A 15,564-nucleotide genomic window follows, 5' to 3' on the forward strand; every position below is an offset into this window, starting at 1 on the left:
GCTGTAAGTCACAGGCAGTGTATTTGTATTTGGCTGACCTTTTACCAATTTCTACAAACTCTTTTCCTGTCAATAACAGGCCCTTAGGCGAGTTTTATTCATAATTCTGATGCTTCACATTCAAAATTGCATGGCATAGGATGTAATGGAAGTGAAAAAGCAGAGAAAAGGTTTAAATCTGGTGTGTCCTATGATGTGTTCACACTTGACATGTATTATGATTTAATTAATACCAGTTGTTCAGTTAATGCGGTTTACATGAACAAGTGTTAACAACCTTTTCCGCAGTTCGATTAAAAAGTGAACGCACCTTGTGTTTTCCTTGTGTTTGGAAAAAGATGTTTTGTGGTCCGATGTTGAAAACGCCAGCAAACCAGGACTTTATACTAGTGAACCAAAACTAATGCATTATTTTATATGTTGGTCCGATCTAAGAGAATTGAACTACAGATGTGAACACACCCGTGCATACAGATTGTTTTAAAAATTGTATGTATCCATTTTTTTTTAAAGTATGTGCATTTAAACGGATTTCTGACTGTTCTTTAAAAAATCATAAAATGCTGAATGTTAGATTTTCTGTTAGAGGGTTCAATTCTGTCTTTCTGGATATTATTCTAGTGATTATTATAGCTTATAGCTTCAATCCATTTCAGTAAAAAAAAAAAAAAAAAATTAAAACCGACCCTCCCTTTCTCACTTCCTGTCTCTCCATCATTTATTTCCTTCTCTTTATTCACTTCAGCTTTTCTTTACGATGAACGGATATTATCTCTAACACTAGGTGACTTATTCATCTACAGATTCAAATGGTTATATACAAACTCTCTGTAGACAAACTCTACTGTAGACGCAGATAAATATCCAAATATCTAGTGTGCCTACAAAACAAATCCTTCTCGCTAATGATTTCCGAGCCATATATGGTTGATTGCCTTTGGCATAAAGAAGACTTTAAACCTTACATTATTTTCATGGTGCCGTTTCCTTGTTAGTTCCTTTTCATTTTCATCTACTATCAAAGTGATCACAATTTCTATATTTTTAATTGGTCCAAAAGCAACACAAGGTCTTCAGTTCTCTACACCTGTCGTTTACTTTATATGCCACACTGGGAGTAGAACAGCAATCTACAGGCAAAAAGCACTTTTTGTTTTTACAACGATATTAATTAGTTTTCTTAATACACATAACAATGCGGTATTCAATTTGGGTTTAATAAACCAAAGTCCTTGATGAGCTGTTCCCCAATGGCTGGACTGCAAATCTTTGCACCACTTTGAGCATAAAATCCTTGAATTAGTAGAGACTCAGGGGTCTGTTCAGAACCACACACAGCCGTGAGAGTGTGTGCATATGGATGCTACTATAAGTGTCTCTATGGAGCACAATTTGGTGGATTACACACAGTTAAATGACTCCTGCATCTAGATCACTAGTTAGATCACTGTTTTGAAGAGTGTCCACACAAGGCATGTAAAATTATCCCTCATAGTGACTGACTGCAATATTGTTAACCACAAAAACAGAAGTAAGGAATTGTAAAAAAAACAAATGTAAGATATTTTAGTTATAGGCATGCACGAGACGCATAAAACATAGAAGAAGAAAAAAAAAAGCTGCCTGATACCATCCTATCCCAGCGGTGCATATGTGAGTCAGTTGCAGTAACCCGACTTAATTTATTTATTTTTTAATCTTGAGCGAGATATTCTTGGAAAGACCTGAAAAACAATACAGCACTAATGACCTGGATTAACAAATATTTCTTCCCACAAGGCTCAGTGATGTGGTGTATTACACTGCTACTACTACCATTCAGCCGGGAGGGCCGAAGACTATCCTCAAGTAAAAAAGAAATTGATTTTTCAGTCACTTTAAAATACTGTCAATAGGTAATACCACTAATAAGACTGGAAATGACAGGCTTTACGTTAAGGTTATTTAGTTTGTCCACTATCAGGAGTGATGTGAACAGATCATTCCTACCTTCTGAACTCCCATGGCTCCTGCTCCATAAGGTCCCATGCTGGCAGGAGGGTCAGTAATGTAGGTCTTCTTTGGGGTAGGAGGCTGATAGCTCTGATTGTGTGGTAGTACAGCATGGTGGCTTGGCTCAGCTCTCCAAGTGGTCTGGCCTCCAGGGACTGGAGCACCACCATATTGTTGCTCATGGTATCCTCCAGATGGTGAGAAGGTGGGTTGTGGAGGCCCGTAGGCAAAGTCAGGACCTCTAGGCTGGGCTGGAATGTATTGCCCCTGAGCGTATGTGGCTCGGCCAGGCTGCTGATGCTGCTGCTGCTGCTGTTGAGGGCCAGGCTGAGCTGCTCGTGCCTGCACGCTGAACGTGGGCTGGCTGGGGGTGGAGGCCGTGCTGTAGGAGGCAGGAACTGGCTGCTGGGGCCGAGAGGAAGGAGACGGAGGAGCAGCAGATGGAGGCGCCTGAGGTTTGGGAGTCGACTTTTTGGTGGCAGTCAGAGGTGGCTGAGTGGGGATCACCATGCGCTTATAGCCTGTAACAGGAGCGGTGGGGCTCGTCGCTGGTAGGGTGGCAGAATTCTGTGTGAAGTAGAGAATTGGATTAGAACTTAGTGAAATTTTAAACAAAATGAATCTAATCAGCTGGTAGAAAGTAAATTTATTAAGATACATTCCAAAGTCCAAGTCCAAGTCCAAAAGCATGTGTCGAGACCTGACCATCACCACCATTTGACTGGGGCTCATCCAAACATCTGCCTTAAAGCCAGAAGCTAAGAAAATTAAAACTAAGAGACACAACACAGTATACAGTATACGTGAAGTGTTGACAGAACTGTTGCACAGGGCAAGGTCCATTAATAACATGATTTACCCTGATTGAACACCTTAGAGATGTCTCAGTGCCTGAGAGTTCCTTGTGACTGGATGAAGACAAAAACCCACCAGGCATTTACCAAAATCTAGTGGAAAGCCTTCCCTGAGAGTCGAGATAAAATAGGATGTTTAATATGTGACATATAGGTGTGGTTGGTCAGGTTTTCAGGTGTAGCTGGAGATCTGGGCAGCAGTGCTACCTTTTGCACATCTCTGCCACCAAGCTTGTACATCTCCAGTCTATTAAATGGCGAATACTGTTGGCCAAATACTGTTAACCTGTCTCTCAGACGTGTCAGCAAAAGATGGAAATACATCAAATTACCTAAAACTCCACCGTGATTGAACTCCACTTCGGCCATTGACTGTAGAACAGTTGTTACAACTCCTAAATTGGCTTCTAACAACATTTTGACCTTATAAAAATAATAAAAGTTTTTTTTCTAGTGCTCATTGATTTGCCTAATATTTAAAGAACACATTTGCTTTTGTCCAGACTGAATAGAAAGATGAAATCGTTTTTTTTTTTTTTTTTATTAATCTGAAAAGCCCACTAATTCCAGCACTTAAACGTCTGTCTGATAAGCTTTCCCCATAGATACCATTGATTTTCTGTATAAAATGACATCCTGGGTTAAATCTCATGACCTTAGGGTGAACATCCAACTGCTTAACAGCTATAAAACCCCTGCAAGCTGTAGATCAGATGTGCTTGTATGTGACAGTGCATAACAAGAAGAGCAGCACTAGCGTGGAGACAGATCCTCGAGAACATCAGGGCAGCTCACACACACACACACACACACACACACAAACACAACTCAACTATGATATGATTTATTCAGCCTGAGGCTTACAGTGCAAGTAATTATCCAGCCCGTCCAGCAGCTATCCATCTTCAGGACAAGTGCATCAGCCATGAGCCTAGCCTGCCTGGGGAACATCCAATCATAAAGTACAGCTAATATAACACAAGGCAGAAGGCCAGGGCTGTTTTGGTGAAGGAAGAAAGAGCAGTGATGGGCGACCTGACACTTGTGCTGACGTTAGCTGCCTGCGCGGGATAGCGGTCTAAATCAGAGAGATTTGTACACTTGGACTTCCTCGGCAGTGGACTGAGCCGATCCGGACCGAGCAGAGTGCTGCAGTTCAGCTGAATTAATAATAACGGTTCTTTCTTCATGCTTCCGGGCTGGATAATAACAATTTGCCATTTTGGCAGTAGGCATAGACAAGACAAATAGCGATGATGCTCGGTGACAGGATTTTTATAAGATGAGGGTTTGATGCATTGTTTCAAGGTGTGACAAGGTTTGAGTTCTATTTTTGTTCGTTTTTTTGTTCAGCATTTGTCTGACTCTCCACATCTATAGTAGACGCAACTAACCAGTTAAATGAGGACTGCCGGGACTGAGCTCTAATTTTATGATGAAACACTGAGTAATACATCCTGTGATAGTATCATAGCCTTGAGCACTTTTTTCATGTTTTATTTGAGGACATCTATGGAAAAAATGTGCTTGTTAATATGTTTTTTTATCATTTAGTCAAGCTCTCCATTCACATAATCAGCATAATCAGTTTGGTTATGCAGGAAGAAGCAATGTTGCATCATTCATGCTAGATGGTTGGCATGCTAAATGTTATTTGCTGAGCAAAGTGGGTTAGGTGCACCTGAGCAAGTTTCAGACGGAAAAAGATTCCTCTCAACCACCGTTTTGAAGGTGGAAACAAGTTCGGGCTTTAACTTGACTTGACTTGATGTCAGGCCCCAAATTACCTACCCAAAAAACATTTGTACCATAGCATAGCCCCCTTTTTCCTTTTTTTGGGTGGTGCTTTGCTAATGTAGCACACAGCCACAAACTTAGGACTGAGCTATCTAAAGGCTAAATACATCAGAGCCTTTAATATCCAGTATTCAGAATAGCAAATCAAAGTCTAATAGGAGTGCTGTTCCAGTGTCGAACTCTTTAATGACCTACAAACTGACTGTTATTAACCTACGCTATTCTTTTTAGGTTACTGCCTACAGACACAGAAAAAGAAATCAATTACTGTCTTTATCTCTTGATGAGAATAAAGCCGTAGGCTGCAGGAATGAAAAAGACACCTCTCTGACCTTTTATGACTGTTCGCAGTGCTGTTCTGACACAGGGCAAGGTTTTAAAACTTAGCGTAAACCCCGTGGTTCAAAGCACCTCTCCTGTGGTTCGTTAAATTAACCATTCAAATGAAGATGAGTGTTTATTTCAGTCTGTTTCTCACAAAGGGCACACGCCGCATCGGCATCAGCCTCACCGCATAACTCTCAGAAGTTTAGACGGTAAAGATGCATCTACTGCAAGACATGCTAAGCCTCTTTGGAGGATGGTCTCACCTGTACAGTGACTTGTGCATCTCTTTTTTTTTTTTTTTTGTTAAAACAAAAAGGATAAAGTTGGCTTTTACTTCTTTGCTATACACCACTAATATATAGCTATATGTAAACAATACTAAAGACTATTAATAGGACTAATAGTGTGGCCTGTAGAAATATCTGCCTTTTTGAAAATTTTTTAATTTTACAATCTGTAATTGAAATGGCCGTCACTAGTACCTCTCACCCCCCATTCCCCCCCCCCCCCCCCTTCTGTGAGAGCTCGACCAATCAGCTCTCTTTAGATCTCCCCCTGCTAGAGGTTACAGCATCACCTGGGAATCGAACCAGCGATCTCCGGATAATAGGGACTTCACCACTGCGCCACTGGGAGGCCCCTCAAACCAATATGCTTTTAGGCCAATATTCATTATTTGTCAGCACATAATACTGGGCCAATCAGAAGCCTAGACAAAACGTCATTAATGGTGCCGCTATGTAGAAGTCCGTCCGGGTCTCGTCCAAACCCGGCATCGCTGTCTGTGGGGTCTTGTGTCTTCTGAGTTTTGTATGTAGCTGCAGTGAGCTTTGTAGTACATTCAGGCACCTCTGTTTGTTAACATAATGTGTGAATAACTGCATGTGTATGTGCACGCATGTAAAAAGTCCAGTAAGCAACATTACCACCATCACTAGTTTACTGTATGTATATCCACTAATGCACAAAATATCCTCAAAAAAAAAAAAAAAAAGCTATTGTCAAATCAACGTCACATCATCATCGGCACACAAGGTGACGTTACAACAAGCTCTTAAAATCTGCGTTTCCCCCCCCCCCCCTGTCCATACAACACCACTAAAAATGTTTTGGAAAATCTTCACTTTGGAAGGAGTTTTCCCAAAGTTTTCCATTTCCAACAACCAAAACTGCATTTGCATGTGGATGAAAGACCAAAACCGCAGATTAAAATCTCCTTTTTTAAAAAATACCCAGCTCCGCATGGACATGGCCTTAATGTTTAACCAGTACCGACTAGCACTGAGACTGACAGAGCTACATGTATCTTTTGTTACAATAACAACTTTAAGTCAAAGCTGAACATAAATGTAAGCAGCATTTGTTTCTGTTTTTGATTTTCTGTAAAATACTTACTGGCCAATTATTATATATATATATTTTTTAACTTCACTGTAAGAGAACATGAGTTTGCAACAGAAAATTACAGAGAATAAAGAAGATTCAGACGAATATGACAAATTCCACTGGGGCTTCAATCATTTTGCAAGCCACTGACAAGTGTTGCATGATTTCAGTATTAATACACCAATACCTGAAGTTTGGTAGAGAGAGAGAGAACATTTGGAAAAGTAGCAATCAGTGTTAGTTTTTTCATCCATTCATATATAGTATAAGATCTACAGTATAGAAGATGAATTAAATTATATATAACGATACCATTATATATAACGATACAATTATATATACAACACACACATATTCTACTGTATACAGTATATGAATAGATGAATGTGTGTGTATATAGTTTTATTTAGAAATATCTATAATATTTATATGTATTATTTCATAAATCTTCTTTGCCATATATATATATATATATATATATATATATATATATATATATATATATATATATATACACACACATACAGACATACTATTTATATATATGTATATTTATATATACACACACACGCACACACTATAGGCAATTTGGCAACACCAATTCACCTAATCTGCATGTCTTTGTACTTTGGGAGGAAACCCCAAGCATGGGGGGAGACACAGACCCGAGGCGAGAATCGAACCCTCGGTGCTAACCAATATGCCACCTCTGTCTTACTCTATACACATAGAGACAATACAGCACAGCTGGGGTTTTGCCTAAAGGAGGCTGTTTACAAAAGTCAGTGAGTGGGGTGCGTTAGGAGAGCATTACTTAAGTGAGAAGAGGATGAGACCTGTTTCCAGGTTGTAACAGTACAAAATGTGAAATTTCTGCAAACCACCGTAGTAAATAAAGCACCGTACATGTAAGTCTCCACTTCCATTTTGGCTTGTGTACGTCCAAAACAGCTTCTTGACATTTTCAAGTAATACTAATATACTTGCCCTCACTGAAGATTTTATTCACTGTGGTATTACTGTGGTCCGTCATTTCACTGCTGTCAAGATACTTATAAAAGCTCAAGCCAAGATACTATACTAAACGAGTTTTTCTTTTTTAATTGACTTGTGCAAATAAATCTATAACAGTGCAAATTGTCTTAGTAGATGATTTCTAATTTCCTTTGTAGTTTATGTGAAAACAAGAGAATATACAGCTTTATAAAGAATGAAAAGCCTTACTATAGTTGCTCATCTGAATCTGACAGAAGAGACAAAGTCTCTCTGAAAAATTACACGGTTTAATATCACTTCTATTTAACTAATCAGCTCAGAAGAAATATCTGTCCACATGCGTATGTAAAATAAAGCCTGAACATGCCCTTCAGGAACTGAAATGATTCAATTTAAATGGTTCATGCTTTTTTTCTTTTTTTTAATACCCCAGATTGTTTTATCTATTAAAGTTAACACTGAGAAATGCAAATAGAGTCCTAAAAATAATCACATGGTCATGGTAGATTCTACACTCGCTTGATGTGAGAAGAGAGAATCAGTTCAGAACTGAAACCGCAGGTAGGATATGATTGGAACAACAAAAAAAAAGAAGAAAGAAAAAGATTTTTAATTATACTACCTACGAATAGTACAAAAAAAAAAAAAAAAGTTTGCAAATCATTTTCTACATTTTTCTAAGATTCAGTTATATAGTGTTCATGCCGTTTAGATTTGATGCAGACATTAAATCATGGAAGGTTTTAAAAAAATTGTAATGAATTTAGTCATTTTAGTATAAAGTTCTTCCATATTATTTTAATGAAATGCAACATGATTTAAAAGTACCTTATATTAAGAATATCTTATATAAATAAGGTTTTACTTTTATTAAGGAATGTGTTTTTTATTAATCATTTGCATATTGCATTAGAAAGTGCATGAGTTTAAAATCCTATAGAATAAATAAAGAGTTTTTCAGCTCGATATTTAAACTAAATTTGCACAAAATTGTATTTATATATATAATTGTACAACCGATCAGAATATACTTGAGTCTTCCATTAAAGCATTAGTTTACACAAGATCTCAATTGATTTGATCATCAGACCATCAGTAAAATGCATACAATGTATTTATTTATTTTTTTTACAAACAGTTGTTGTTTTTTTCATTGGAAACCTATGAAATTTCAGTCATTTTGATTACGCTTTTCATTCGCTATTTTTACACCGTAGACCAGCTACTGGGTTTCGTAAAAACAATTTTCTGATGGTCCACGAAAGCAGGACGTTTGCATGCTCCGAGGCTAGATCGTAAAGCTCTGTCTCGGGACAGATCTGCATCAGGATGCAAGTGAATAAAGTGTGGATCCCCTAAGATGCTCTAAGGGTTACAGATTTCCTGTCCAACCCGCTGCGTTTCATTATATGATCCACTGCACATGTTCATGTCTGTGGGGTTTTAGTCAGCAGGATGCGTAGATACAGGTGTGCAGCAGCGTTATTTATATAACCGAGCAGATACAGCACATGCTTACAGGTTCCAGAAGAGAGACCATACAGGAAACATTCCATACCACAAAAACAAACAGATACATACAAATATACTGCTTTTAAGAATTGTCCAAGTTTTTCTTCTTAGTTCAGTTTCAACCCAAAGTAAGCCAGACCTGACCTATAACTCTTAATTAAACCGTACATGTACAGTATGTGAGGTTTAAAGGCTATTGAATCTGCAGCCAGACATTCTGTTATGCAATGGCTCTACTGAGATTTTCAGCTTTTCCCAACTTCCTTGTTGGGCAGTTTGCTTTCTTTCACTATGGCTTGTTTTTTTTTTTCTTTCTTCTTTAAAAGGTACTTAATGGAAAAACTTTAAGAGCCTTAGCATATATATAAAAGTCAGACTTCTCCTAAGCATACGCTTTCAGTTTTTTCCCCAAAACCATTTTTTTTTTTGCAAACAAGCTGAGTGTAATTTTTTTTTTCTAAACCTCTTAAAAAAGGCTCTTTGACAGATTAGGAAAGCCCGTGCAGGGCTTCAGGGCCTGGCTAAATCTGCTCACTTTGCATTTTAAACCTGAGGGGAATAAGGAGTCGTACTTTTTCAGCATGGAGGGGAAGCCCCTCTCCTCCACAGCTCTTGGAGCATTTCTCCATTATATGCATCTCTACAACTAGTTAAAGATGGTAAACTTCCCCTCCTAACTTCACTGGGTCAGGTACGGTCGCATTACCAGTGATTGGATTTTTTTTCGCGTGCATTTGCAATCCCTCATTACACTTTAACGCTGTGCCACCGACTAACAGAAAGTGAGACACAATAACTGTCTGAGTGGGTCTGCTGCAGTCGTGCACTAAAGCCCAACCAGGCATGAAGTAATGGTTCTATCTGCTGCTACACCCATTAAAAGCCTCTTCTTCTTCAATCTCTGGCTCTGCTTCGTATCAGCATTTAAAACTGGGCTGAGATAAGGTACATTAAATATGATTTAAGATGTCTGCCTTAAAACGGACCTCCAGCTGTTTTGAACCCTCGCACGTTCGCTGATAAAGTGCATTTCACGGCTGCAGAGAAATCCTTTGCTTTTGCTGCTTATGTTTTTTTTTTTTTTTAATTTGCTTTTCTTTATTCCACATCATATACCATCCGTGACAAAAGTATTGGAACATTAAGAGCTTATTATTTGCTTTGGCTAAACACCGAAGACACTGGGTTCGAGATAATAATAAAAAGAAATTATAGGAGATAATAGATTAGAATTTGACTTTAAACTTTCATTTTTCTTATAATTGCTTCTGGATATGTTAAACAACTTGGAAATTGGCATCTTCGGTGAGCAAAAGTATTGGTCTTTTAGTAAATTAGAGGAAATAACGCCTAAAATTTGATTGCACATGCTTTGCTTGCGACTCACTGACATTATAAAAAGTTGCAAATGCACCACAGCTTCTTTCAGTTGCATGTTTTTAAAGGGTTTCTCTTTTCGGTCTCATCCTGGCGTGCATGCTCAGTTGGGTTATAATTCCTGTGTCCGAAGTTCTTTGTTGTGTTGACAGTTTGTCTGGGTCATGCTCTTGCTCCCGGGTGAAGTTCCTCCCCTTTAGAATGGAAGCATTTCTCTATAACTTGACAGACAGAATATAAATACATTTTACAGACTCCTGTATCAAGTCTGCTGCCACCATCATGAGTTACATCATTGATAAAGTAGTGCACCTGTTCCAGAGGCAGTCATGCATGCCCTTACCATGGCCCTGTTTCCACCATGCCTGACCTTAAATATTACCATATTTATGTTCCAGTACTTGTGATTGAAACACCAGTTTTAAGTTGTCAAACACATCAAGATAAACATCTCAGGAAATGAAACGTGAAATTATGAGCTATCCTCCCATATTCACTTTCTCTTCCAATTTTATAGCACTTTGGGCAATATACTTTAGCGTTAGGGTATAAAGCAGCTTTATAGAAAACCAGATGTAGATTTAGATCCTTGCATGCCAGAGGAAACAGAAGCAAAAAAAAAAAAGAAACACTGGAGATGCTATGAGCGGGAAGCAGATGTGAAATGGAACTTATAAACTCCTGGGTGACACCAGAAAGGCCAATTATAAATCATTACAATGTGTTGAATTGTAAATGTGTTAAAAAGTGTGTTTAGTGTAAGTATATTTTTTTTGGCAGTGTTTATGATGACAGCAGAAGTTCTTCGGTTCAAATCTACAGGATCTAGGTAAGATTATATACTAAAGCAAGGGCAGGAGAATTGAACATACATTTCAGGGTGATGTAAATATTTTGAGGTTCACGCCAGTGTCAAGTGTGGAAAGTTTTGAGGAGAACACCAGAGCATTAACATACATCGATATGTTGGGTGTTTCGTGTGGATTCGACAAGTGTAACTCTTCTCTCAAGTCGGCACATCACCGCATGCTGTGGCTCACACGAACATCTTTGAACCGTCTAATTGAGGTCTAATTGTAAACAAATGAAGAAGAAAGAAAAAAAAACAGATTTCTTCAAGTGTGAATCTGTAACGCCCCGACTAACCTGGAAATGATTACCGCCTTACTGTATACGTGGAATATAGAAAGAAAGAAAAAAAATTTATGCTCACTTGGCCATCATGTGTTTTGGTGCACTGGCCCTTCCAGCGCTTCAGTCATAGCCGTGGTTCCTCTAAATCGAGGAAAACTTTGTATCCTATTGAAATCACACTCGACTTCTTGGCATTCACTTCACAGGTCCCTGCTCGCCACTCCAAACCTGATTTACCCGAGTGCTTGGAAAATCAGAGCAAATGAAGCGGCACGTGAAAAGCCGTGCTCCGTCTACGAGGTAAAATACAGAGCGGGGATGAAATTGAGGGTTTGGCATTAAGGACACTTTGATGTGCTCATCCAGGAGAAGGGTGGTTAGATCCGAATCCGTCATCACTTTCTCTCTCTCTGTCTGATAATGGGCTTCCTTTGAATCGGATAAGCAGAGCCGTGGCGTCACAGCGCGGCTATAATTGTGACTAAAACGCATATGGCTGCAATCATGACACCGTCCATCAAAGGCATTCTTTCCCCAAAGACTTTCAGAAAGATGATTGGAACGGGACTTGTTTTGCTTCTTTACTGTATGTCTAAAGTAAAGTTCCATCTAGAACGCTTTCAAGTAGTGTCTCTTTTTTATTTTTACTTTTTTATTATTACCTCTTATTCCACACACACACACACACACACACACACACACACACACACACACACACATATATATATATATATATATATACACAGTATATGATCACTGATAGCTTCACGGAACATGAAGAAAGCCTCAGCTGTCTGTTTCATACGGACGTGCGCCCGTGGATGACAGACATCAAAGGTGTAAAAGGAGCACAAAGCCATAATATACAATCAAATCAGAATGAGTGCTCTCACAACGCGAACTCATCAGGTCTAAAATCTGAAGGCAGATGTAAAGTCTGAAAAGTGTCTGAAAGCAAACACTAAAATAAACATTACAACTATGGGGAGAAAAAAAAAACACAAATAAATATTGATCTTGGAAGTTTTTTTTTCATACAGTGATTGATGTAAAAATATGAGTATGTTCTTGCATTGTTTTATATATTTTTTTAAATATTCTTTTATTTCAAGTCAGTTTCATTTGCTTTTATTTGATTATAATAGAACATTAAACCATAGACAAAACTGGATGCAGCCTGGCAGATGTACTGTAGTTGTACGAATGCATAACTAATGAACAAGTCAGACGGAAGAAAGAGTGATGTTAGGTTCACGAAAAGTGCTCAAATTGTTACATTTTAAGATGAATTAAAAGTAGAAGGATTATTGCTTGATATATCTGGCAGGCCTTAAACCAGGAGAGACGAACAAACACACACGCATGCATGATGAAGATCTGAAGATCTCTGTTTCCCACCATATTTAAGCTTTTGGCCAGGTGCCCTGTGTCATGTCCGTCCGTCCCGGACATTAAAAGAATCAGTCATTAACGTGTAAGTCATAGAGAGACTCAGAGACCGACAAAAGATCGGAATCATATTATTATATTCCGGCTAAACAAAAGGGTTCCAGTAGACACGAGCTGTTTTTATGAATATTAGTCTGAACAGGGGTTATAGGAAGTGTGACCATATAATGAATCAGAAAGCACAATGAAGGGGGGGGGGGGTGCATTGAGGCATGGGAAAGTTCACATATTACAAAACCTTACAATTGAGAAAGAAAAATGCTTGTGAAAATATAAGGATCATCCTTTTTTTGTCGTCACTGTAAAGAATGATCATATATCTTTAATTTTCTAAAACAGACTACTGTAAAGTTGTGCTGTAAAGAAAGCCCTTAAATCTTTCCAAAAATTTAATATACTAATATACACTAAACTTACTTTGGGCTGCTCCTGTCAATGTGGTGGCTCGTTCACAGTTCGAATCCCAGAATATGGCTGTTCCATTAAGGAAGAAAAAAGTTCATAGATACAGTAACCTGGTCATTCAGTACGTTCAGATCGTCAGCTGACTTCATTTCATTGCCACATAACATTGCTGAGTCTTGACCTGACCAACTGGAGCAACCCCAGATCATAACACTGCCTCCAGGGGCTTGTACAGTGGGCGCTATGCATGATGGTGAATCACTTCCCTGTATTCTTCACTCAATTCCAGTTTGGCGTATAATTCGTCCCTTCTAAAGTGGTGACTCTTTTTTGGCCGGGCAGTGCATTGAAATTTGTGTTTTAATTTGTGGTTTTCAGTGTACAGTATGCTTGGCTCGCTATAATTCTGATGCGATGTTAATGGGCTATCCCCAGTCTCCTTTACGGACAATTCATACCATATTTCTTTCGTTTCTGAAGCATTTTTTGGATGTGTGTCATGCATCAGTTACGCTTCCATTTTAACAAGCACCTCAATCCATACCAGCTGTGTAAAACATGAGCCGTTGCATCACACTGCACTGTGCTTGTTGCTGTCGCTAGTATTATTTTTTTTTCACTTGCATGCACAAGTAAAGCGTAATCATGTGGCAGAAGCGTGATGCATAAACAATCATGCACATATAAGTTAAGAGCCACAATCAATGTTCACATCAAAAATCGAAACGGGGAGGGAAATGTGATATCTGTGAGTTTACAGTAACTAAGGCAAGTGTTGTTGGTGCGAGATGGGCAGGTTTAGGTATTTCAGAGACTGCTGATCTCCTGGGATTTTCACAACAACATCCTACTGTATGCAGACCTCCAGAGATATAATTTAATGGCTTAAAGACAAGAAGGTAAAAGTATTGGAGTAGCCGACACAAAGCCATAACTTGAATCCCATAGAAAATTTGCAGACTGAACTAAATAACAACAAACAAACAAACGTGACTGAGTTACACCAGTTTAATCAAAAGTAACATTGAAAAATAAAACAAGAAGTGATGTTAAGGAGCTACCCTCAGTCTCCATGATCAAATAAATATATAAATATATTTGGCAAGTTAAAACTTATATTGAAATGCATGATAACATGAAATATCTGAATTTATGAACAAATTAGTCTGAATGTTTCATTTTCCTAGATGTATGCAAACCTTACAGTCTTACAGTAACTGCACATGCATTTACTGTACTGTACATTAAGGATAAATATTTGGACACACCAGATGATCTTGCTCTTAAGGCTCATACTTGACACTATACTCTGTTAAAAATCTGTAAAAAAGATATTTCTTTATTCACTTACTATTAAAAAAATGTGTCAGTAAGTTAGTTTGTGAACTGAGAAATAAGGCATGAGTTTTTTTTTTTTTTTTTTTTGTCACTTTGGCAAACTTATAAGGCATCTGATTTGACTTGACTGATAAGCTGACCACTTCCAGATACTAAAGAAATGTGTGTTGCTTTATGCGTGTATGTGCGTGCGTGTGTGCATGTGTGTGCGTGCGTGCCTCTTCACGTGTGGGTGGCTTCTGCAAAGTTGTAAACAGCAGCTCTGGCTACAATATGCGAAAACACCGCCTGCATGCAGAATTTACATTTCTGTTGAGCATCGAGTGACCAAAATCACCACTTCTGACTGTATGGTTTGTAAAAATGTACTGAACAGTTTGGAGCTTAGAACTTCACAGCTACTACTGTATAACAGAAACATGCAGTGTCGTGCAAAAGTTCCGTCATTTCTTCATATTTTGCTTGAAAAGAGTAAGACTTTCTTGTTTTTGAATGTAGTCTTGAGGAACAGTTCTCCAGGCCTCCCGATGGACTTTTGGCAAGTTTTTATCTCTAATTTTCAGTCTAGTCCCTGTACCTGAGCAGTTTCAGAGAATTTATTTTGTTTGTTAAACCACGCAGTGACCTATGAATCATTCATGCATAAAAAGCATCTAACCAGAGGCATGAACTTGTCAGAAACAAGTGCAGATGTTGACAGATGATTAAGCTGGTGATTAGTATACTGGTGATGCTGAATGCTGATTGGCTGAAACAGAAAAGAGAGGAAATGTGGTTGCTGCCGAGGTTGTTGTAGCTCAGAGGGAAGAGGTGGCTCAGAGGGCTAAGGCACTGAGTTACTGACCGAAGGGTCGGCGGGTCGATCCCTAGCTCTAGAAAGAGCTAACTGGCCGAGCTCTCTCAGAGGGGTGGGATGAGAGGTACTTAGAGCTTCAACATAAATCATGGCTTTACAGCCGATCAGGGGCGTCTGTGAGCTCACGCAAGCGGAAGGAGT

The 15,564-nt window shown here is 38.7% G+C and overlaps 1 protein-coding gene across 6 annotated transcripts in view; it reads right to left on the minus strand.

The window, feature by feature from the left end:
- The window catches only part of lpp (LIM domain containing preferred translocation partner in lipoma), a 219,919-nt gene that overhangs the window by 57,852 nt on the left and 146,503 nt on the right, over window positions 1–15,564 (minus strand). For all 6 annotated transcript variants that reach the window (XM_053498230.1, XM_053498224.1, XM_053498227.1 and 3 more), the window contains one exon: window positions 1,990–2,559. In XM_053498230.1, the coding sequence (XP_053354205.1) occupies window positions 1,990–2,559 (570 nt within the window). The remainder of the gene's footprint in view (window positions 1–1,989; window positions 2,560–15,564) is intronic.

Source organism: Clarias gariepinus, chromosome 6 (assembly GCF_024256425.1).
Source record: "Clarias gariepinus isolate MV-2021 ecotype Netherlands chromosome 6, CGAR_prim_01v2, whole genome shotgun sequence".
Classification (NCBI taxonomy): Eukaryota; Metazoa; Chordata; class Actinopteri; order Siluriformes; family Clariidae; genus Clarias; species Clarias gariepinus.